General features: G+C 46.6%; 5 protein-coding genes across 5 annotated transcripts; 1 reads left to right on the top strand and 4 right to left on the bottom strand.

The window, feature by feature from the left end:
• Positions 1-10,763: 10,763 nt before the first annotated feature.
• Positions 10,764-12,150, bottom strand: F5Y00DRAFT_234696 (uncharacterized protein). Its single transcript, XM_048007460.1, has one exon. The coding sequence runs from the start codon at positions 11,567-11,569 to the stop codon at positions 11,066-11,068; it is 504 nt and encodes a 167-aa protein (XP_047865684.1). The 5' UTR covers positions 11,570-12,150; the 3' UTR covers positions 10,764-11,065.
• Positions 12,151-19,534: 7,384 nt separating this feature from the next.
• On the bottom strand, positions 19,535-19,951 carry F5Y00DRAFT_261199 (cytochrome P450; the record flags this gene model as incomplete). The annotated part of the gene is made up of 1 exon (XM_048011165.1): positions 19,535-19,951. The coding sequence occupies one exon, from the start codon at positions 19,949-19,951 to the stop codon at positions 19,535-19,537; it is 417 nt and encodes a 138-aa protein (XP_047865683.1).
• Positions 19,952-20,542, bottom strand: F5Y00DRAFT_268848 (uncharacterized protein; the record flags this gene model as incomplete). The annotated part of the gene is made up of 1 exon (XM_048012337.1): positions 19,952-20,542. One exon carries the CDS (start codon positions 20,540-20,542, stop codon positions 20,048-20,050), a length of 495 nt encoding a protein of 164 aa, XP_047865682.1. The 3' UTR covers positions 19,952-20,047.
• A 312-nt stretch (positions 20,543-20,854) lies between these two features.
• F5Y00DRAFT_268845 (uncharacterized protein) lies at positions 20,855-21,490 on the top strand (the record flags this gene model as incomplete). Its single annotated transcript, XM_048012336.1, has 2 exons — positions 20,855-20,958; positions 21,046-21,490. The coding sequence occupies 2 exons, from the start codon at positions 20,855-20,857 to the stop codon at positions 21,455-21,457; spliced, it is 516 nt and encodes a 171-aa protein (XP_047865681.1). The 3' UTR covers positions 21,458-21,490.
• A 434-nt stretch (positions 21,491-21,924) lies between these two features.
• Positions 21,925-23,642, bottom strand: F5Y00DRAFT_268843 (uncharacterized protein; the record flags this gene model as incomplete). The annotated part of the gene is made up of 5 exons (XM_048012335.1): positions 21,925-22,260; positions 22,361-22,664; positions 22,754-23,124; positions 23,170-23,293; positions 23,538-23,642. The coding sequence occupies 5 exons, from the start codon at positions 23,640-23,642 to the stop codon at positions 21,926-21,928; spliced, it is 1,239 nt and encodes a 412-aa protein (XP_047865680.1).
• Positions 23,643-25,076: the final 1,434 nt, after the last annotated feature.

Here is a 25,076-nt window from a genome sequence, read left to right as displayed (position 1 = left end):
CATTTTTCAGGGTCAACCCCGTGTTTCGAACCCGCTGGTTTATTTTTTATTTTGTTTTTTTTTTTTTTTTTTTTTTCTACCACCCCCCCCCCCCCCCCCCCCCCCCTTCGCCGTCCCGTTGTTACAAGTCGTGGAAACTCCAGATTCCCTTTTCGGTCCTAGGGGTGTGCCACACGAGACATGCCAGCACGATGCGCTGGGGCGGTCTTGGGAAGCATTACCAGTGATGAACTCGCAATGATCCATACGATGATTCAGGTACAGCAGTGTGGTCACCCACCCTTCCCTTGCGCAACCAGCCCCGAATAGGGTATTTACTTACACATAACAGCCATCCATCCATTCATATATCCATACATACTTACATATATGCGCGTATGTAAGCCTAGGGGTACATCCGCGAGGAATTCGAAACGTTGCATATCTCAAAAGCCATCTCGTTTGTTCTCCAACTACCTACCTAACTAACACTTTTCACATACGTGACTCCTCGCCAACGGCTCCGTGAGGACGACGGCACAAATGAGCACGGGGGATCAATAAGTTTGTTTGCCTTCCCAATTGCAATTGCGCCGCGCGCGGGGGTACCTATCCAAAGCCCCCATGTCGGTCATGCGCAACGAGAATTCGCGCCCCCATTGGCGCGCGCTCGCTGGGCTGCCGCGGATATCGACATGTTTAAAGGACGTAGGTATACATACATATGTATGAGGCATGTAGGCAGTATGTATGTACCTACACGTGAAGTACCTAATCTACCTCATATATCGACTTTGCTGCGGGGAATACGAATAAGCCACAGAGTCCTAGATCTAACGATTATTGACGCTTTTTCTTTTTTTTTTTTTTTCTGCAGCGGAGCCGTTTATCTATCTTGGATCTATCTAACCATCTTACGCTTTTAGACGTTGGGTTGGCTTTATTTTATTTTATATTTTATTTTGCTTATTTTTTTCGCCTCCCCCCTCCCCTTCCCTTTCCCCCCGTACCCTTCGCCTCGGTGCGGGCCACTACCCTATCGTCTTGCTCGGCATTAAGCGTCTTACGTTGGACGGCCAGCAAAAAACCGCATCTTGTGACCTGCCTTCCCGCCCCGGAATGTCAGCGGCCTGACCCGCGAATGCAAAGTGCCAGCTGGCAGTTGTGAGAACTGACGACGATGGGCGAGAAGAAGAAAAAGAATGGAAATAAAGTAACTACATCTAGATATACGTGTGGAATTACCTATATGCACACGTGTGGAATTTTCGAGAGATGGTGAAGGTGAAAGAAGAAACGACCCCCACGTGAAGGAAATAAAAGGGGTCCTGCTAACCTTCCTACCCAAGCCAAGATGTACTTGCGAATGTCCGAACGAGCAGCGAGCAAGCAAGTAACGAACTCCGGGTATTTCTCCTTTCGGGTCAAGCTATGCGCGCCTTCTACATAGGAATGCGAAAGTGTGACGCTGAGCAAGGCTATCGGGGTTTAGGCATTCTCTATCCCTTTCACTCGCAAAGTGGTGATGATGTTATGTTGTTGTTGGTTTCCGATTCATAACATGGCTAATATTATGGCCGATAAGGCGTTGTTCACGTTACCATTGCGTGCGCACGAAGTATTTCGATAGATAATACAATAATTGGAGAATATCTATTGATGATTACCTTACCATACTGTATTTTATCATTTATTATTATTTTATTGTTATTCTTATTCTTATTATTTTATCTTATATTTCTTTACATTGTTTTATTCTATTAATATACACCTTTTTATGATATATTACCTGCTTGGTCCAATTATCTCCTAGACAAAGAAGCATCAAGACTCAACTGGCAAGTATTAACAGTCATGCACCCCTAAATCTCGATCGGTGCCGTTCAATTCGAGCGGCTCGGTGTCTCATGATAGACGGATGCGCGAAAGGAATCTGGCGTCAGCTCCGATGACGAAAGGTATACCCGATTACAGAAATCGCAGCGGTGAATCAGAAATGTCACCAGAACCGATGAAGATAAGTCTCAGACCTGCGAAGCGGCAAAAGCTGCTTTGCGCCGTTCCCCAGATTCCATTATCAACCTACCTAAAGTAACACTAACGACTGTAAATCCCGGGGATGCTCCTCGAGATCGAACCTGTCTTGGGTATGAACGACGAATGAGACCCGGTCCGAAATAAGCAATGCTCATCGAGATTACGTCCCAGATCGGGGACAGACGGAGACGGGACGGCCTTCGTGGTGGGTCATATTATTAGTTATTACATAGCAATTCACAATACATAGACTCTTTGTCTAAAGTTTGGTATCAAGAGGTTTTATTGCGTCAGCGTGTCACCTGGGTGGACAACAATACAGGTAGTTATGAATGGCGATTAGCTGGTCGATCTAGTGAAATTCCATGATATTTAACATTGCTGGCCGTTTATGATGTCATCGCCCGCGATTCTCAATGGGGATAACCTGATAACAGGTACCTAAGCTTAAAATGATAACCGATACCTATGTAGGTGAAAGCGGTATGTTATTAGGTACCTAAGCAGCTAATAAGGTAGTCTGTAATTCGTAGCCGATAACAAAACCCCGCCAAGACCTAATGGCTATCTTAGAATCCGATATCGATGTTGGATCCTGCATCATTGGTGAATTCGAGAAGATCAGTTGTTCCCCCAATTTCCCCCAGTCCTTGGATCGGATTGGTCGATATGGTGTATACGGCTTCTCCGGCTGGCTCCGGAGTTTTTGCTCACATCATATTGATGCTAACGAGTATCTAACCTACCTACCTGCCTACCTACAGTACATCATGTATGTTCTATTGCGTGCATGATAGTAAATTGTAACCCGCCCAGTATTATTCAGTATTATTATCAAACCCGCCGGGTTCTCGACGACGGGATGCAACCCGGGCCCTCGCTGTACATGATACAGTAACGAATAACGAAACAGCTGGCTTGGATCTTGATCCTCACGCTCACAGGGTTAGATATCCTTCCTCGATAGGAGCAAGTAATTCATCGAGGATGCCACGTGGGTTGCCGAAAAGAATCCTTCTACGCACAGGGGGAATTATTCATGAAATGATTTCTAATTATTCATCATGAATCGTTTATTTTATTTTAATTCTAGTTTATTTTTCCCTACATCATCTCCCTAAGAATGGTGGTCATGTTCCGCCAACTTGCGCCCGAGACTTACATGAGGGCATTCCGTTAACTTGGGAGAGTGCCTGTCCGTGGGGGATGTAACAAGACATCCCGTGGAACTCGACCAGTTCTTCACATGTGCGGGCTTGCATAACTGCATATCGTCCTCTCGGCAGCTGCAGTAGAAAAAAAAAAGAGAAAAAGGACGGGGTCATATGCGGTGATACATAGGAACCAGACAAGGTCGGTATGTGAAGCTTATTACCTATACACATACATTAGGTACAATACATACATACATACATACCACTAATGCCGTGCGAGTTTCTCTTCCTCCTGCGCGTCATCACGTCGCAAGTGAGCATGGGAGGGAAAAGAAGTCGCTAAGACCAGTCGTACGAGGCAAGTAATTCCCCATACTTCTCCGGATCCCGCTTAGATCATCCAGCCTCGGGGATCACCACCTCTCCGCAAAGCACGATTTCTCGACGTGTTACGGCGCAGCGAGATGAGTTAGGAATGATTGTGCGAACGAGACCTACATAAACCCCATAGACCATGGACCCGTGTGCGTGGTGTTGCAACGGAGAGCTCCTTTCTTTTTTCGGCACGGCATGGGGCATCGTAGCGATTGGTTCTTTCGCTCCAGGAGACGGGTGACATGAATATTGTTCAGCAATTATTACGTACGCGAGCCATCTGCAAACAGCCGAAGATCCCATCAGATGAACGCTGGGCCCCTTTTCTCATGTGCTTCGTGCTTACGCTGTTCGTCATGATTGCTGCCAACAGGCGAGTTAATTTTATTAGGAGGTCGTCTTCTATAAGCTCTTGTAACTCGACATACCTTCTCACATAATACGAAAAGGCCTCTCGCGACGTGTTCTTGTTTCGTAGTGTTCCATCCGGGCCCCTTTCCATCTTTCCCGTCCAGGGACGACGAGAACCGCAATTAGAATCTCGCAGGTCATGATTATCTCGCAGCGGTGTGTCGTGACAAGAGTGGATATGTTAGTCGAGATGTTAGTGTTGTCGGTGCCGGGTGTAGCACTCTCATTCACATCGTAGGCATCTGCCTCTCTCCTGACAAGGGACTAGAAGCTACGAGTGTGATATCTACCTCTCCCAAAAATCCCGGCTTGACTTGCTGTGCGTACAATCCTAGAGACATAGGTCTGGGACTTGGCCAACGCATCGCAAGACTCTCCCCGGTCTTCAGCGAAAGTCTTTAAATCCCATCTACCCCCGTTCATCCAGGTAACTCCAACGTAACACATAGTTGGAGTTGGATCATCTCTGTAGCACAGATGCTCACCGTGACCAATACCACGATGAGGTGAAGCGAAATGTGGTGGTTACACGAGCCACGGTCTAATTTTATATCTGGAAAACGCTCATTGTTCTAGGCAACCGGCGCGGGATGGCTATGTGGTTGAAATTGCAGGACTACGGACCACGAGTCTGGGATCATCACATCGCCACGTAGGGCAGAACGCGGAGGATATCGGCAGGTAGGTTAGTTGTGAAGAACCTGAACAAATTTAGCTCGGGGTTCTATAGGTACGCGGGTGTGGCGGCTGGTCTGCCAATTAGTCTGTTAATAGTCTAATTCACACATAAGTGAGATTTTCGCCAACATTTCTTGCAGTATTATCTCGCTGACTACCTGAGGCATCTTACGAAGAACTTTGTGAGGGTGCCATCCCCGTGGGAATTCCAACGTTCAGCTCAGCCTTCACCCCACCCACCCCCAGAGAGAGGCTTCGCCCATTCGCGGGGTCATACGGATGCTGACGGCCAAGGCCAGTTGCTGTGCTGACGAATCTGCCTCACGTTGACTTGGTAATGAAATGGATTGGGTGTGAATTTCCATCTGGCGACTGGACATGGCCGGCGCCCGTCAGACTTGGTTCGCCAACACAACATGTTGAGGGTAATATGAGGGATCAGTCTATCTGACGATGTTAGAAGAAGTCTATTCAACCCTGCTGACAGCATGCGGCACGGGTGTGTCTAGTGTTTTTTGCTATGTACTCGGGCCGTCCCTTATCATGTTAATTCGAATAGTCAGATCCAACTGCACAAGTGGCAACACCATATTCCTAGTTAGTTCCAAGGGCTATTGCACCGAATGGTCAGCCGCGCATTTCTATAGTTGATTCCTCATCTTAGGTACCTAACTCATTAATCTAGCGAAAATGAATGTACAGGCAAGGAACAAGATGAAGACATTGGAATTAGCCCCCACGGGCGTAATCAGACCTGGGTTCGGTCAGCAGGTAGAAGTAGGTAAGAAGCATTTTTATTTATTCAATTGTTCAACTATTCGATCATTCTTTAAGCCCGTCATTGCCGTTGTGCATCATTTAAGGTGGGAAGTACAGCGCCAGCAAGACAGGGGATGTGGTTGGCCTATGTTACCTACCAACCAACGTACCATACCTCTTCGAGATGACCTGCGAAACATGACCAATCGTGTAATCTGGTCAGCGCCATAGATCGTGGCTTTCCCGCGAATAGCGTAAAATTTAATCGAAAATCCAATTCTCTATTTGCTCAACTCTTAATTCCAATGGGGGTTGTACATAGACTAGGTAGGTATCGTCGCGCTTGCTCATATCCTGACGCACCCCGAAGCAACATGCACACCGCCGTGCTGAGAAGTCGCCGACTAGCAAATAGTCCGGGTTGATTTCTCCGTTGAACCTGGGTAGGTATTGGTTAGGTACCTAAGGTAAAAGAGTCAAAACCGCATTGTTGCATAGAAAGAGAAACGGCTAGGTGCGTTCATAATAACACATGCGAATGATCTTCGGACCGGCGGACATTATTCAAGGGCCGAGGCAAATATTCAAATAGCAGGTCTCAGGAATAGTAGGTGACTATTCCGTGGGGAAGCCAGGGTATCTGCATCTGCAATACTAGTAGTTATCCGATATATGTAGTTCTCAACCCAGGTCCTAGTCAGCCACGAGTAATCTCGACTTCTAGAAACGAAGAACAAAGTCCCAGCATCACATTTTCCTAAACTAGACCTATTAGCCCCAGGCACAATGTCTCTCTTCTGATTTGTCACGACGTGCCATCGCGATTGTATATGTGAGTAGCTGAGACCTGGGGTCACGCGACGCAGAAACTCGTGCAAATATGCCATTTATAGTAGTGCCCCCGAAATGATCGATCCTCTTGTGCACTGCAGTGAAACTAGAGCAGGGTTGCCACTTAGACAGAATAGGAACGTATGTGTGTGCAATCCCATATACGCCTCATACGATCGTCAGTAAGAAAGAGTCTCAGGCAGAGAACTCTAGCTTCGAGTCAGGATAAGCGTGGTCATCACCGGTCACTGAGTGTGTACCATCATCCTCCGCCAAGCGAGTATAATTAGTAAACTGCACAACGTCTACCAACAGCAGTCTTGAAGGCCCGGTTACGCGGGATCTCTATCACTTACATACCTAGCACCACGGCGTAGGACGAGTCGCGTTACAGCAGCAATTTAGAAAAGTGTCTTATTCTAAGTGTCCTGTTCTAGTAGTATAGCGGTCAAAATGGGGTAGGTATAGGTAAGGAGACTAGGATGACGATGTCTCTAAATCCAGATCTTTGAACCAAACTCTAGTCAGATCCGTCTCACCATTTAGCCATCAACGATGATGATCCTGGACACCGAGAAATAAAGAAGATGAACGCCGTGGAAAAATAATAATTTAATTTTTTGGAAAAAAATAAAATAAAATAAACAATATAAAAAAACAAAGACAATGACGATGAGGCATGTCGTAGCATAAGTGGGCTGGCGTACCGCGGGGGTAGATCTGGGGGCCGTCGTACCGAACAAGTTTTTTAAACTTCATGCACCCCAGAAAGATTTTGGAGTCCCTACGCACGTATTGCACGCCTTGTAGGCTGTAGGTTGTAGTCTATTTTATGGAGATATAATTAATATATACATATTGATGGAACTCCTACTCTCCTCAGGTGGCGACCTGAAGGGAACGGTAGCCGACCCATGGCGTTGCCTCGGATCCAGGGGTAGGTCGTTCGTTCGTTATTTGTAACCCGCCGGTTAACGGGTTTGCGATATATACACTACATACATACATTGCCGCAGCCGAAAAAAAAAAGCCATCGCGGCGGAATTGGCTGGGTTTGCGCAGCGGCACGCCCCTACATAAATCCCCGTAGGTTCCGTCCCAAAGATCCCGGGAGATCGGTTCCAGGGTTCTATAAAGGCGGGCGGGCTGCCGCCCCCTGCTCCGTAGGAGGTCCCGACGGGCTCTCAGGGCCTTGGGTAAATTCGCCGGTTGAATCGAAGTCGGCACGCCTCGACTGCGCGCCATTTAGCCGGCGAGGAGGACACGAGGGTTCATAAGGTCATGGACTCGCTGCGGGGGCCTACTATCCTTTTTTCTTTTGAAATTTTTTTCCTTTCTCCCCCCTTCTCCAACGCTTGGGGTACGGATCGGTTGCCGGTGTGGAGGGTTGCTTTTCCCCCATAATCTATCTCCAGGAACCAAGGCACGGCACTCACGAGGCATCATATCATCAAGTACGGCACTCCATGGCTAGGCTGGCTGTCAAAAATATCTCCGTGGTTGCTACCGTTGCGTTGGCTTCTAGGTCAAGGGGCTATCGTAGTTAGATTGATGGACATCTAGATGGTCTAGCCACGGCCAGGGGCATATTCAATTCTTCCTCCTCGAATGGCTTCCGTTAGTGACGTTATTTTTACTTGGTACTACTTATTAGGCTGTGATCAAACCGTGCCGCAGGCCTGCGCTATTGCGACAGCTGTGATCTGGCTCATGTGTGCCTGAGACGCGTAAGTTGAGTCTTAGGTAAACCCGGCTCTTCGTCTACGGTAGCTCGTAGGGTCTGTCTTAAGCTGGCCAACGGGCGCAACTGACACTGACACACCACGAGTGATGATCGGATAATGTAATCGGCGGTGAAGAGTTTGTAGTCGTGCGACATATGTGATGGAGTGTACCAAGAGTAATCAAAAGCCCTATATTATTCTTGGCGATGCACAAGATTGCCCCCCCGGGGAGGCTAGGCCCAGCTTCCGTTCGCGGGCTCCCGTTATGCTTGGTCTGATGATCCTTCCCCGCGTCCTCTCCAGAGAGCCTCGCCATACGACGTGGAGATTAACGGTACGAGATCTGGATGGAGAGGAGGCTAGGCAGTTGTTAGGTAAGGTAAGGTAGGGTAAGACCCGAAATAAGTCAGCACACCCTTTTTCGTGGGAATGGGAATAATGTTTCAGAGGCTCGGTGCCACCCCCCCAAGGACGTAGGATGCTGTCACGCGTTCGATTTGAGACAATTTTTGACAACTCAGCCTTGACAACTGTCTTCACACCCTCAATAGATTTGTCGGGACAAACGGTGTTCTTCAGCCTTCCCGTTATGTCTCGGAGAGGAGGATCTGGCCCTGACAAGCCCTGACAGGCACCTGAGCTTTTCGTGTCACCACCGATTCGGGACACAAGTTGTAAGGTTACAACAGCCGCGCCGCCACCACTCGTATTCCCGGAAGAGGTAATAATAACTAAGCGCAAGGCTCAACACTTTTTCGGTCTGTGAAGTTAAGGTTATACCGAAATAATTGGATAGAAGGCATTCAGCTTCACTTAACACCGCTGGAGTGGCAACAATTTAGAGCGCAGCTCGATTAAATTAAACGTCTGTTCGATAGTAGGCCTTCCAAATGCGTAGGTACAATGTGTATTTCTACTTTTGGGTCTTGGTCGTTGTCTACCAAGCATAGATTCATTCAGCTCCCCCTGTAATTTCAATCAAGACATCTATTGAGAATATATATAGCGATTGCAACGTTGTAGATGGAATAATATCATACGAGGGCATCAATATATTTCGCATCGGAGATAATCGTCTGAAGTAGACGTCGGGAAGGAATTATCTATCCCTGATTCTAAATGAGGCACCGGTAGTCCACAGAGCTTGAATGAGACATAGACCCGGATGCACTTCTTGATAGATGCACTTCTTGATAGAAGTCTACGAAACTGGAAAAGGGGGTCCGGCGGATTTTGGTAGCGGTCAGATTCAATGCGGGAAATCGGGCTCATGCTTGAGTATTATCTCTCTAGTCCTTGGCACTCGTAGTCGCAACTAGTATGTTATCCCAATGTCCTTTATTAACTTGGATCCCCCTAGAAATTGCATCCTACGCTACGAACAGTGGCCTTGAGGTCGTTATAGTACCGCCCGTCTTAGGTTATCGTAGTAGAAGAGGACTTTGTTAAGGCGCCATTAGCTATGTTAGAATAGTACTATTAGTACTATGTAGACTAGGTTCGGTATCCTTAGGGAGATTAGCATAACACCAAGGTTTTGCAACAAGAGAGTTGTGGGCTATAATGACAGTTCCTTCACCTAGATGCGCATTAGAGCTGCTGTCGGGTTTCGAGGGGTTGTATTAAGGTGCTTCTGCCGTACGGTAGGTGACCATTCTAACGGGCCATTCTGGACTTGTCTTGTCTCTAACTATAATAACTCATTTGAGCCGGCATAGGTGTAACAGCCTCGTTGCCAGATATGATTGATTCATGATGAGGAGACTGGCTTCTCCTCTTGACTGTGCAATATGCTTTCGAGTTGGTATCTCAAGTTGTCTCAAGAAAGAACCCCTGTAAACCAAGAAATCCGTGCTTGATAAAGGGGTTCCGTCCTTGCACTGCCCTACTCATTACCTATTAAGCCCATTTATAATTACAACCCATCGAGTTGAAGCGACATAGATTAAGGATGAGCGTCAATTGAAGCTGCACGGATGAGTAGGTATTCATTGTTGTCCCTGATGCTGGGACCATAGCAATACGCAAGTATAGCGTCTTAATGGTTACCGAGAGGCCATTGCAGCTATTCTTTACGCGACTGGACATAAAGGGGCCAGTAGTGATAATGAATAAAGCCTTGAGGGTAAGTCGTGTTTGGTTTCTACGATGAGGTTGAATTAGACTTCATAGTCAGATATAAAGGGGTATTAGTTCAACGAAGGACTTGCGCCCTAGAAATTTGAAGTGACTATTACGCTTGGCTTATGGCCTTAACTATAGTTCAACTTCCTAGCCAAAGGTTCTCGTTAAATAATATGGTTGAGAGCTTAGCTAACTTCGTTTGGGAGAGAACTGCAATCGACATCTCATAGGGACTTAGGACTAAGTCAACGCGGTAAGACTGACCCAGACCCAGCAGCTCTTATACTTATAGTGATTTTAACCGAATTCATAGCCTCCTCTCCTTGAACTACTACGATAAAGAGATGAATTCTCTGGATTATGATACGGTAGTTTCATTTATGCCACTGCCGGGAAAGCACGAGAGGTAGGTAATCATATGTAATTTATAGGTAGCTCAAATACGTCATTCTATTATTACTTGCTGATGAGGAACAATAAAGTGATCACGAGAGGAAGGGGACAACTCTGCTAGCGCCACAGGACAATATCATATGATAATCGTCTTATGCCTTTTTAGTTAACATACAGCTGTCTTTGCGTAAGAACTTAGTAGCTAGACTATCCGCCATCAAGGCAGTGAACGACCTATGAAGTCCAAGGCTGGGTGCTTAGCGTCTATATGGATAAGAACCTTATAACATTAGGGCGGCTAAGAAATCTGATGAAATAACTAGTTCGAACTAACTATGAAGAAGCACATGAACCCTTAAGGAGTGGATGGTTGCCCAATAAGGCATAAGTGTCCTCTGATCAGTACCATAATATATCATCGAATTCGTAGCCATCATCATAGCCAAGTAATATACCCAATCATCGTCCTTTACCTAGAAAAATAGATATAATATTGCATAGCCTCATACCCATTCGCGTTAAACCCAAACCTGCGCTCGCTCTAAATGTACCCCTCGTCAAAGCATAAGATCTTTTCCTAGATTCCCAATGTTACTAGTTCTAAGCCCCGCCGATCCGACGAGCCTCTTCCTCAGCCTCTTTATCAATTTCGTCAACCTGGTCCTTACTAAACGCCTCGCTGAACTTGACCCAAGGACCATGCACCAAGCCCGTGCCCATACCGACTAAGATACCTATGCCGGTGGTGGGGATAGCTACTAAACCACTGACCAAAGATCCGACGGTAACGCCAAGTCCGCTGGCTATCCCGACCCCTATACCGGCACCAGTGGCGCCGCCCTGTAGCCAGCCGGACTCGAGGCGCTTAGCTATCTTCAGCAGCTTAGCAGCTTTCACGTCGAGCTCCTGAGCGCGGAATTTCAGATCCTCGGCGACATGGGGATCTTCTGCCTCGTCGGCTTGTTTGTGGAGCTGTACGGACTCCTCTTGGAGCTTCTTCGATTCTTCGATGCGCGAGGTGATTTCTTCTATTAGCTTTTCTTTGGTTGTCGGCCTTTGCTTCTGCCCCTCTTTGCTTTCTTCTTTGCTGCTGTTGTCTGCCATTGCCAACCTGAAAGATTGGCGTGCCGTGACACACTGTAAATAAGAGAAGTCCTTCTATAAATGAACTACAAATGTCAATGAAAGCGTATAAGTATAAGTATAAGTGCTGTAAAGCATCAGCCCCATCCGTTTAGGGTAGGTTCCTCTTTTGGAAGTAGGTAGTTGTTTGGTTGTGGCTTGACAATTGAGGCTCGATCTCCACTTGAAGACATTGTCTCGCGGCATGACGTGAAGGTTCGTTTCGCAAGTCTAGGTGATCTACACAATGCTTAGTAACAATAGTTTTAACTACCTAAGCTTTCTTTCAAGCCGCACTATGTTGCACAGCTCATTAAGCTTTGGGCGGTATGTTTGTCTCCTTGTTTGATCCCAGCTTGATTACGTAGATAAGGGAATACATGTGATTGAATGATGTCAGCCCCTTACCAGTTTACCAGTTTGTTACCGGGAAAGGGGTAAGAAAAACAAACATGACGAAATGGCTCCCCGGGCTTGTGACTTTTAGGCGGGGAACATAGCAATTACATAAGATCAATTACATAAGATCCATAGCAATACCCGTGGACTTCAGAGGAAGTAGCTCCACCAATCATCAATCATGAAATGCTCTTCGAAACGGCATGATTGTTACGCATTGACGGACGGATAGCAAATGGATCGCATTGATAGCATTGATAGCAAGGCTTATCCGGGTTGCCCCATTTTGATCATTTGACTAACCTCGGGACTAATCCGTAGTACCTATATTATTAGCTATTATTAGTTGGGCTTCAAGCCAATCACCGTGTCGGCGGGTCCGTCATCTTAATTGGGTTTTAATAAGAATCGCAACAATAAGAACAGACACCGACCAGAGCCCTGGATTTCCGACTTGGGAAGCACAGATCCCGTGATCGTTTCGAGTTCCAGATCTTCTTGACCATTGTTTACATTACATACTACACGTGCAATAGTAGACGTGATGGATGTGGAGAAGCATTTCGTGTACCCTGGCTGGCGTTTCCACTTCTTTTTATCCCATACCATTATTTTTATTTTATATATCATTTTAATATTCTTTTTCTGCGGTTCTCACGATGGTATCAAACAGCCTCCTTACGGCATTACCCCATTTAATTATTGTTGGTCGGAATAGCCGATGACCTGTCACACGATCGTCACTCTTTAAAAGATAGCAAACAAACAACGGCCATTAGGGGCATATGACATTTCTTTTACATACTAACTATAGACAATGATACTTTGAATACCTAAAGAGCGAGAATTCTATCTTATCCCCGATGATTAGCAACTTAGATAATCAATGAAGACTTACATACACTATTGATGTCGTTGAGCTGAAGAGAAGATCTGGGGAATGTTCCCGCTGTCAGCCATGCGACTGGGACTAGGTATCCCAGTCGTGATGATGAGATAGGTTAGGTACGTAGTGATGTACATGCAGTAGGTCCCAGCGACGGAAGTAAATATGCTAAGACCAGAAAATATTCAAAGCAAAATAATAAAATAATAAAAATTCTTATTTTTTATTATTTTTTTTTAGTTCAAATTATCGTAGCGTGAAAACAAAACTATGGTACACTATCATAGTTCCCCGTCTCACGCACGGCCTCTCTTCGTAGTAATCCTAACCCATACGCATCTGTGCTTAGGACGATTGGAATACCATATCCACCATATCCTGTTTTGCCCGGGGGGGTGATTAGCATGAAATGACACCAGCGGGCTCTCAGACGTTCTAGCGTTCCCGCGGGACGGATGAGCATCCGGCGACAGGGCATCGTCGACTCAGTCAACTTTAGTCTAACACGCGGCCAATCTCTTGACTCGCGCGCGTTTCCTAATTCGAACGCGCTGCCGTTGCCCTGACTCTCTTAGCTGCTTCTTAGCTGCTGAAGCGAGCGCCGCCCAACCTTAGCCGGACTGAACTACCGGGCTCTATCACTCCATACAGCCTGGTCCTTATTCCGTAGACTCCTTCTAGTCCTTCTAGAAGGAAGTTCGAAGCGTTTCGGCCCTGTTACTTACATTAGACTAAGACACCAGCTAGGTAGAAGGAATTTCGCCGACAGCCCTGGCGTTAGGTGTTTCGCAACGAAGCGGAGCGCCTGACCCATACACTATCCATAGTGTACATATGTATGCCCAATCACGCTATCGTCGCCACGAGGCACCCTGAAACTTCGTCATTGCGAATGTTATGGATCGCCTATTGATGACTTGAAGACGCCATTCCCAAAGAAGATTCACTTGCGTGAAGACATCGCGTCTTGAAGCTTCTAGCATAACTGCGATTGGTATCGCCGTCGTCAAAGCCACGTTGTAGCAACTATTCCGCCACGTAAGCTGCTCCCTTGCAATTACATACGGGGGAGCTCTGTGTATTGTATTGTATGTAATCCGTATGATGTGAAATACTAGTGTAGCAGCCTTGCAGCTCATGAGGCGTTGACTAGCACATATACAGCGTAGGAATTGCTTCGCGTAATCTGAAATCTGATAGGCTCTTTAATCGACCTCTCCGATATTTCTCCACCGCGATATCTCCATCGGACATAAGAGATTTTCAGCTTCGGTCGATGTTTTTGGACGCTTTAATTTCCCAACTCTGGTGTTTCTGATCTGTTCGTACCTACACTATGGAGACAACCCCGGACAAAGCCAGAATTGCGGACCGCTTTGAGTCTGTTGCCAAGTAAGTTGAATAATATGTATGAGGGCATATCATATCGACCCGAGGCCATGGCTTTGGTGGACTTTACAACTACTTCGCAGCGGCATGAGTGGATACGATGAGCTCCATTCTACGATCTTATGATGAAGACTGGAGAAGCTGGTCTTCGAACCACGACTCCGAGTGATCGGGTCAGTTTGTGGATCGATTGCTTCGATCTCGTGGTCAACTATTTCACTCACAATAACACAATAGTCTTTGCTAATGGGATGAGATAAGGAAGCTTACCTACATACATATTTCCACGTGGATATGAAGTTCCCCCACTCTACATTAGCGAAATGCGAGGCTCTATTCCTTCTACCAGATACTTGAATACTAAGGAACCATTTATCCACCTCGAGATAAATTCAAATAAATAAAGAATGAAATATTAATAGTACATATTTCACCGCGGGGTTCTTACTGTCGCAATGCGGTTGATCCCTCCCTCGCGTTAAAGATAAGCGTTATACACAAGCAGGCCCTGTTTCTCCTTCTGTAAGGTCAACCACCCTTTCAGCAGAAACATCACGAATAGTACCTTGCATAAGGATGTTCCCAAACCTAGACTATTTACTTCCATTAATTAATTAGTAGGTAGTTAGTCAGTTGGTTATAACAAGCTAAGTTATAAGTAAACTACGCCTTAATAGTTATTCGGTAGACATGTAAAACGATAGTCCACGTCTACTAACTTGGCGCAATAATATATATCTAAATATGTGACCAAGAATAATCGACCAATGATTTGGAAACGTGCATGTATGTGCCTGTGCGTGGGCAGCTATAGCAGATATCAAGGTACTTGACCGCAGTCAGTGGGATTCTATTAATAATGAATCCTTCTACTACCGCAAAGGAATGAAACGCTCCTATTACAGTCGCACGCAAAAGGCTCATGCAGAAACCTCGAGATAGGGTAACTCCGATGGCACCAACCCATGTGGCATTGTGCCATATCGTGAGGTTGCTATGGCTCGAATTTATCTAGGTTAACCTAGTAATGACCACCAGACCATACTAACATTTACCCCTGGTCTATATAACACTTACCATACCTACCTAATGTATGTCCCTCGGTGAGAGGCGTGAGTGGCCCGAACTTACCACTTGTTGCCGAAAGGGGAAGATCAGTAAGTGAGTGGGTGACCCCCAAAACCCCAACATTTAGACAACATAGAAAGCCACTTAACTACCTACCTAATGTATTGTATGTTAGGTGTTCTGGAAACGTAGGAGTTCCTGTCAGAAGTTTAAACACGAATACGGCAATAAAGGAACCACATCTTCCCGTCGCGGTCTGGCGGGATGTGCGGACGGAACGCCGTTCCTAACATCCCGCGTAGGATTCGATATCTTAGTCTCGTAATTAGGTATATATTATAACAGCATGGTCTTGGTCATGTTGGTTCCTACATTAGGTACACACATATGTACATCCTACGTTATGTAAGATGGCCAGACGAAAAGAGTATGTATTTCATCTCATAAGTGCAGCCAGCCAGCCAGCACAGCCATTCCACCAATTAATCAACTACCACGAACAACTGCCGTAACTCGTGACGACCGGCGCATGCGGCGCATGCTTTTCGTAACACAGGGACTGGGGAACCATTGATACCTAGGTTAGGTATGTATGTACATACATATTCACCCATTGCTACACCGCAAGCTCCGACCTGCAGCGGAGTTAATTCTGGGACGCGCTGATTGGCTTTCGACACGACGACGAGACCTGTCAAAGGTACACTACGCAAGATATGTACTGCCCCGGATTTACATACACCGGTATTCTTCATGTAGGCATGTACAGTGAGTGAGTGAGTGAGTGAGCCGCCGGCGCGGAACGCTCATTAGCCGCGGCTTTTGCGAAACGCACCTCGAACGGTTAGGTCGCCTTGTCCGTAGTAGCCCTACATGCTCTGCTGCAGTACGCGTATGTAGGTATTTGTACATATTTGTAGATTTTTGTTGGTGCGAGGTTATATGGATGGGCTGCTTTGGCCTTCAATTCAACTTACCGCCTTGTGTCAACATCGTCAAACCTGTCGGCTTCGTATGTAGATTTTTGCCCGGTCATCACCGCCGCTCGAACCATGTCCGTGTATGTAGAGTATGTCTGTCTGCCTGGATGTCTCTGTATTCTCTACATATTAGCATGCTACCCAACGCGCCGAAATACCCAACCGCCAATCTGATCCAGGACCACGGACCGTGATGAAAACCCTTCTTAATTTCCAGAAGATCGTTATGTTCATGGGGAAGTTGAATATTGATTATTGATTATCACACGCGACATTAGAGTAGTGGAGTTACCTCGCTTCCCAAACTACCAAATCCATGACGACGGGTTCGATTACACCGTAGATGGACCGATACAGTTTTGATGGAGCATCGCGCCAGCGCCACGCTGCCGGGCTCGATATGCTGTGTACTTGCGGCCGCTAGGGCGGGTCCTGTCACTCTCTTTGCCGGTAGAGTAAGAAGCTAATCAGCCTAGAATTAATCTCCCTTACCCCGAATAGGAGCAGCGGACTGGTAGGGGGCCGGGTACAGAAGAGCCTTGTCGGCGGCATATCTGGGTTACTGGCTGTGGGCGTTCCAAAACGGAGGGGCGCTCGGCAAGAATTTTACTCAAGACGGTACTGGCGTGTTTAAAACTCCGGCAAGTCCATGTTATGTATTCAATTTATATCGCGCTATAGACATGGGATAGGGAACCCAGGGGTGCTAGGAGCGATTTGCGGCTCCGCAGCAATGTCACCTTGAGTTCCAGGCGGAAGGGAGTCCGGTGCATCCCGGAAGCCTTGGAGACAGGGGGGAGGACCCGCTTGGGTAGAATATGATATATCTATTCTCTACCATTGAGTGCCTAAGACACGAGGAAATTCGTCCCAGGGCTATGGCTTGGGAAAATAGTTCGCATGGAAAAGGGAAAGTGGGACATGTCGTCGTCGCTTCAGGGATGACGGCGGATTAGTTTGGGGTGCGTTCGGGGTTTTTCGTCGTATGGGCGGCTTGAGCGGTAATGAGAGTACTCAAGGATTAGAATAAAACAAACCAAGATGAAATAAATAAAAAATATTAAAAATATTATTTTATTCTGAGAAAAAAAAAAACGAATACTTGGGCAAGTACCGCGTGTATTACCGACGGCGCGGTAACCTCCTTAATAGGCAACATATAAGGGTATTTGATACTAGGTTAGGTACCTAGGTAATATTAACTGTACCGACTTGTTGGTAGCAGCAAACCGAATACATCAATGAAAACATCCAGAAGAATTAAGCGGATTTAACCTCGGCTAGATGATGTTTCTCGAATTTTCTAGCAGTTAATTTTAACAGGAGCTCACTCATTTTAATAACTACCTACCTACCTATGTACCTAGATAGATAGATATCAGTAGCATCCCTTACGTGAACGCAAAGGCGGTAAAGCCTTTACGATCTTCATAATTTAGCCCTATTAAAGCTCTTAGGGCTTTTGAATATATATAAGCTAGTATGAATATTAATATGAACATCAATTGTGTATATTGAGTCCATGTTCAGTGGAAAGGGGGTTATAGTTTGGTGCTCGTAAAGTTGGTAGCTACACGAGTAACTATGCGGTTCTTGTTACGAGTATGCCTAATGTAATATAAAGTCCATGGGGAAATAAAATCACCCTATGACACTCTAAGATCCTAGACCTGGTGGTGTAGTCCATCGTCATTTATTACTGCATCATGAAGTGTGCTTGCGGAAGATTGATAGTTATTGGGTTTTATAGCTTAACACCGAAGAGTTTACTAGTGAGCTGCGTATAAGCAAATGACTTGAGATCGCGTCCAATACTATGGCTAGGAAGTTATTTTAGATCAATCCTGCTCGTGCTTTGCCAGATATCTATAGCTTTTGAGTGTTGCCTAGACGGCTCACATGGTATTTTGAACAAAACCGAATTTTGTAATACTTAACAGTTAAATAGTCGACGTCGCAGCCGTAAGAGCTGGTAGTTATGGATCTCATCTCGTTATTAGTTACGGGATCTCCGGGAATGGCTTCGATACAGTTTCCCAAGTTTGACTCTAAGTTATTCAATTGTCATAAGAGGTCGCACTATATAATAGTACGATACTCACGCAGTACTAACTCAAATCTTCAGGTTATAAGCACTTAATAGTATTTATTCTCCTTAAGTCTCGTAGCAATTGTGTTTGATGATAATCGAAAACAATAATATAGAAAAACGTGACAAGGTTCCAGACGACGTAAATATCATATAATTAGTACATAGTACTCAACAACTAGTTACCCCTTTTTATATAACTATTGTCTATCCCGGTAAGTATACTTATGCGCGTCTATGATTTGGTTTCTTATCTACAACATGGCTCCCTTAGGTCGAAATAAAGCACCGTGTGCTAGAAGTCACCGAAAGCTCCATATTTCAGATCATCTGATAGGCAAGAAACTCCCTTACATGTTGACCGTACACAGGGGTGGGAATCGGCGGAGAAGGCTGGGGAACGAGCAAGCTCACGAAGCGGAAATCATGATAGCTTATCAGATATAGCAGGACTATCCAATCATTGGTGTAGGCACTATGCCCTAAATCTGGGACAGTAATGATGGTGGCGAGTACCCCTTTATAGGCTTTAGGCAGTCTTGTTTTCAGGGGCTGGGTCGGTCGGGCAAGCAAAACTTAGGTAGCCGGGTAGAAATATAATTCATGAGTATAGTGCTTCGACAGTTACTAGGTCTTGACCTGTGTCCAGTGTAGTAAGCTGTGTGATATAGCAGTAGAGGGTATTTATTTGCTCGAACGAGCGTGTCAACAAATCTAGCCCTCTATCTCAGTAAACTTCATACTTGTGTTATGAGATAGGCTATGAATATCATAAAGCAGGTAGCTTGGCGTCGTATCTTTGCGTATAGGGACTATCAAGAGCCACCAAGGGGGGAAATGAGTTATTCAAAATGACCGTAGAAAATTTAGAGTAAGGAATCTGTTGAAGAAGTTTTATTTATACGTAAAAGCAGCAGCGTATAACCTTTTAGTACAGTCCATTTGCCAACAAATATAACCGATCGCAGATAAGTAGAGCCCTCAGAAGTAGCGCGTATTGTGAACAAGTAAACCCCTTTTCCCCAACTCCAAAATCAAGACCCTACCACCTCCTTCTCAACATCCCCTCCGAACTCTCCTCGCCGCCAAAATATCAACTTTGGCCCAACATGCTGCGAGCCAAATGTATCATACAACTAGAACTCATGCGGCCGCCCCCTCCCGTCGGTCCACCCGGGCACTCCCGCACCCACATGTCCCGCCTCGCCCTGCGCCGTCCAGAAATCGAACGTGAAAAGCGTCTTGGCAATGACCAAGCTCGCCTCCAGATACGCCATGCTCTTCCCCGCACAAGCCCGGGAGCCGACTGAAAACGGGCTGAAAGCGGCATACATGCGACTAAGTGTCTTCGGATCACCGTTCTCGTCGAGCCACCGCTCGGGCCGGAAGATAAACGGATCTGTGAAGTACGCCTCGTTGTGGTGTAGCGCGTACGTGCACACGCCGATCTGGGTGCCCTGCGGAATACCGTGGCCGTCGACGATCCACGGCTCGCGGGCGTGTTCCTCGGGCGGTAGCTTCCGCCATAGTGTTCCTGTGATAGGGGGTGACATGGCAGGGCCTCGTCGATGCAGGCGCGTAGGTACCGACAGCTAGAGAGTTGGGGGCCGCTTTTGATGTCGGCGCCACTAGAGAAGGAGCGCCGGATCTCATCGGCTAGTTTCTTGTAGACTTCCCGGTACAGTGGGCGGCATTTTCTCTCTTTGTCGGATGGGCCAAACGACCTGCGTGTCGTCGTCCTTTGACCAAAATCCCCGACCACCACGCTTATATATAGAGGCTCTTTCATTCCAAGAACGTTGCATTTCCTCCTGATCGACCGTAGAGTTATGGGCCGGTTGTTCCGCAGGTTTCCAAGCACGCTTTAGGGATCCAAGGGCCCGGAGTCTCTCTTGGTCCCAGAACACGTAGCCGCACTCGCGATATGGCCAGTCCGACTCATCGTAGATGGCAAAATGTCGACTTGGGTCGGATTCTAAAGAAATCCTCCATATCTGCTCAGCACCATAATCTTCATCTAGAAAGAATGCTGGTGCCTTCAATATGGCTGCGGCATCACGTATGTGTGGGATTTTGTGTGGGATTATTTTGTTGATTTCCTTGAGACAATGCGATAGAAATACGGTATTTTCTTCAGGTGGCATCTCATCGATTCTAAATAGTGCCTCCCGGTCTCTGTATGATTCAGCAGAGGCAATTAGGAGAATTCTTTCTAGTCCCAATGTTAAAAGGTGTTGAATTTTCTTATCATCGACGTCCGCGTCGAAATTGACCGAATACTCCCCCCCCCATACGACATCGTGCCGTGCGACTTCCGGAGTCGGAGTCTAAGGAGGCCCAACGGGATAGGACAGCGGAAAAGTGTGGACGAGTACGAACACGACCCCGCCAAGATCCAGCAGATTCGCCGCGTGAGCCAGCTAGCGGAGCTCACCACGGACTCGAGCCTCGAGAAGATGTTGAGGACCACGGGGGCGCGGCTGCATAAGCATCAGAGAGAGCAGCCGAGGAACGAGATATTCAAACTGCTCAATCTCTTCTGCGACCCATTAGTTCAGAGGTTTATTAACCTATTTAAACCAAATAAAAAGGTGATATGAGTTCCCAACAACAAAAAATGCAATACAATAACCCTTCGTAAACTCAGGGCAATCACGAACGGGGATGAGATAAAGGTGTCAGTCCAACCGCCTAGGAAGAAACAGCGGAAGGAGAAGAGTGAAGATACGGAGGACGCGGACGCTAAACTGGCAGAACCCGACTGGTACAACATCCTAACCAGTATAGTATCTCGACCAGTACGTGATAAAACATCTATCAATCCTATCCCGACCGACAAGGATGATGTCTCCATTTGTAACTTTACTACGACGTTGGATTACCTGGTATCCAATGATCCTATCCCCGAGGACCGTGTAACCGGCACGGATTTCCTGGAGTGGTTTTGGACGTCGCCCCTTCGTGGGACCCTAATACCAACCACTAGACCAACCCTCGAGTCAAGACCTGCAAAGCCAATAGGCTTGAGATTAGGCCGATCGACGGGTAGTGATCGATAATCAGGGAATGTTGAGCCCCCAGAGGCAAGGTATACTTTTACTTAAATAACAGGTTTACGTTTTTAAATGTTATAACTAGTAGGTATATTCGATATTTAATATTAACAGGTACGTTGGTTACAACCTGGTACGTACTTGAGGGAAAGCGAGAACTTAGCAGTCGATACTTGAATGTCTACAGATCTTGAATATCACCCTATCATATAGCAATAGAAGGGACGTGTAGAACGGGAGCCCTCAGACCCATATTTCCAACCCAACTGGGCCCGGTGGGTATATGAGAAAGCAGTAGTATGCAACAACATGTTGCGACACGAAATATGCCTAACCACTCGCCTTCGGCGTCGAGGTAGTCCATTTTTAGTGGTTTCGAAGTAGCGAAGGATGTGAATGCCAAGAACTATGAGAAGCTGAGAAATTAATTTTATTACAATTATTTTTACATTTATTATTACTTTTATTATTATTTTAGCCGGCGATGGCCTGGAGGTCCAGGTTAGCCTCCTTAGAAGTGGCCGACTCGATCTCCTCCGGTGTCAAAGCGTAGTCGCCAGGCCCGTTTGCGATCGTGATGCGAACAAGAGAGCCACGGCAGGCCCTACATAGTATAAGCAGCGGGAGGTTGATTAAGAGATGTTGGTACCAAGGGTGTAATCCGTGCTCCGCTAAATTCGAGGGCGAGAGGTTGTATTGCAGTTCATGAAGTGGCAGCAGCAACAGCAACAACAGCAGCAGCAGCGACCGCTGGACAAAGAAGGAAGTAAATTGTAGTAGCAGCGATGATATCGTAACGTCTACGGCTTCTAGACCGAATCTATTATTAATATTAATGACATAAATATTAATAACGATAAAATTAAAATTATATATTACAATGGCGGACCAAATTCAGAAATACGTTACCTTCTATATGCGAGACAAGCACCCTTTTATATTCTGCTCTTACAGCCCGAGCAATGCGGGCCGCTCGGCATTCACGCCGGCACGACCCGGCATCCCCCCATCGTCGTATCGCCTGCACAGCACCTCGTCCCGCCCTGTTGACGACACGCCACCCCAAAGCGTGTTCTCGCCGCCCCCCACCCTCCGCGGCTTCCACGCGCTCAACGTAGACACGCCCACCCGCAGCAGCCCCGCGCCCGGCCCCGCGCTTGGTCAGGAAGGACGCCAAATAGGTTGCGGATGAGTCTTCGGCCGCGTAGGAAGACTTCAAGTTCAGTGATCAGAAGCCATTTGAATAGGGGTATTCGAAAACGTACTTCAAATATGCATTTATTGATGAGTGATGCTACTTACAGAAGGAATATGCCACAGAAGTCTTAACGCCTGTCTTATATGAAGTTTAGCTGTTTGGCCCGCGTCGACGTAATCCTCGTCGGCATAGTAATCGCTCGGCAGCTCTTCGTCGTCGACCAGACCTAAGATGCCCTCTATGGACCTCGTTGCCATATACCTCTTCATATAAGCGATGGCGATATGCCTGTAGACTTGCACGTTGATTGGCTGGGCTGTCGAGTCTAGTACGGGTCTGGCAAGTGCTCTCGTCTGCGCACAACTTGAGAGTGTACACGCCCACGCAGCGGAAGGGTTTTGGCCTAGCACAGCTCTTGCGGCTTGCATACAGGCAGTGCGGTAAAGTTTCTGGTATACTTCCACAGGTTTAAAAACTGAAAGCATTAGTACTGGCGGGTACCGTGGGGTCCTTTGCTTACGATGCATCCCAGGCGGATACTGGTCAAGAAGAATACAAGACGCGATTATTGGTGCAGCAAAACTGCAGATTTTCTCCGCTGATGATATTTGCCGTATGAAGACCTCAAAGTGTGAGGTTGAATGCTGTGTTATGATAGATTAGTGACGATGCTATTGTGAGAGCTATACCTAGGACGTGGTTAAAGGTACGCACCTGGTATCACCTGCCGAGCCAAGAAATCATGAATGCAAGCTAACTGTGTTGTTGTTGTTGTTCTATTTAACGTCTGAGCGAACGGAGCGTGAGCTCCGCTTCGCAACCTCCCTAGGGGTATGGGACGTGGCAAGCTCTAATCTACACGATGCGAAGAGCGCGTGGAGTGTGCACCTTAGGTGTTGCGGCTGCAGGCCTTTTCGAGGGCAGGTCAATATCGTTATTTATTTCGCTGCCGTCCGAAAGGCGCGGCGTGGGCGTTTTAGAGCGCTCCGCCATCTTTGCAGCAATGTGCGATGCGTACGAAATTAATTGCGCGATGCAAGTCAATTAATTTAAATGTAATAGGTTTGGGGTCGAGTTATTGTAAAGAAAATCCCAAATGTAGGGGTTATTTTGGTTGTTGTAAGAAGGATGAGTAGGTAGAGTAAAAAGTAGGTAGAGTAAAAAGTAGATAGAGTAAAGAGTAGGTAGAGTAAAAAGAGGTAGGTAGAGTAAAAAGTAAGTACTTGGGTAAGTTAGGTAGGGATGAAGGTGGTGAAGGTGGTGAAGGTGCACGTTAAAGGATTTGATATAATCGAGCCTGCCTCGAACCTGCCTCGAATAGAACTTGCTTTGCGGTTCTGCCTGCCTGCTTTAAGTATCGACGAAAAGTGGGGGCATACGGTGGCGGGGACGACGCGACGACAGAACAACAATCTTCAAGTGATGTAACTACCTAGGTATTTTTTTTTAAATTTGTGAGGCTTGTTTAGACTATGAGTCACCGTATACCTAATGCCTAAGGTTTACCTTAGGATGATGATGATGATGATAACGTTTACGTCTATTGGTCTGCTATATACTACTATGTAGGTACAGCGGCGCATCTCTGGCGCTTGGTAGGAGTAAAGGCTTCACGATCAATACGAGGCTAGGCGATTAGGGTTTAGGGCGAGGCAGTAGCTATAAAGATTAGGCTTTAGATTATGCTTTACGACCGAGATAAGGCTTAGGCTATAGCAACGAGGTTATAAGGCTTTAGGGCTTTATAGTACTAGTTGTTTTAGCTATAGTATTTTATTAGTTATCTCGATTACGTACGTTGAGGAGGTCGTAGGACTCCCCCAGTCACCTTAGAGAGCTATGGTCGCCGCAGGGAATAACGAGGCCTGAAAGGGCGTACTGCCGATGGTTTTTAACGCGGTTTGAGAATAGTTAGGAGATATTTCGATACGGTAGTAGGTAATCTTATATAGGATTAGCTTATATAGTTGCTACGGGGAAGAAACGGGGTTTGAAAGGGTGCGTTGCCGAGGTCTTTGACGCGGTTCGAGGATAGCCAGGAGACTTTCCGGAACGGTTGCCGGTGACCTTGTGGTAGGTTAAGCGACGAGGTAGCTATGGGAGTGCGTATCCTACTACCGATTGTATACGGAGATTAGGCCTGAAAGGGAGTGCTGCCGAGGTTTTTGTAGAGATATAGGAATAGCTAGGAGATACCTTAGTACGGTAGCAGTGGCGCTAGAGGCGACGACGAGAGACGAGTATATCCTTTATTATAGGGTAGAGACGAGATTAGCACCGAGGCTAGAAGAGACGAGTATATATTTTAGGACCAGTACGCGACGACGAGGTTTACGATTTTTTTTACCCTTTTTCCACGTAGCTTTTGCATGGTCCCGAGGACGGGACTATTGGAGGGAGGGGTGACTCTGTTAGGGTATAGTGGGT

The sequence above is a fragment of the Daldinia vernicosa genome (genome assembly GCF_022497035.1).
Source record: "Daldinia vernicosa strain CBS 139.73 unplaced genomic scaffold F5Y00scaffold_18, whole genome shotgun sequence".
Taxonomy (NCBI): domain Eukaryota; kingdom Fungi; phylum Ascomycota; class Sordariomycetes; order Xylariales; family Hypoxylaceae; genus Daldinia; species Daldinia vernicosa.
Note: the sequence above shows the minus strand (reverse complement) of the source record. Positions and strands in the feature narration are given on the sequence as shown.

Bases quoted from the DNA above. Each gene is read 5' to 3' on its own strand.
- F5Y00DRAFT_234696 (XM_048007460.1), bottom strand. From the start codon at position 11,569: ATGGCAGACAACAGCAGCAAAGAAGAAAGCAAAGAGGGGCAGAAGCAA.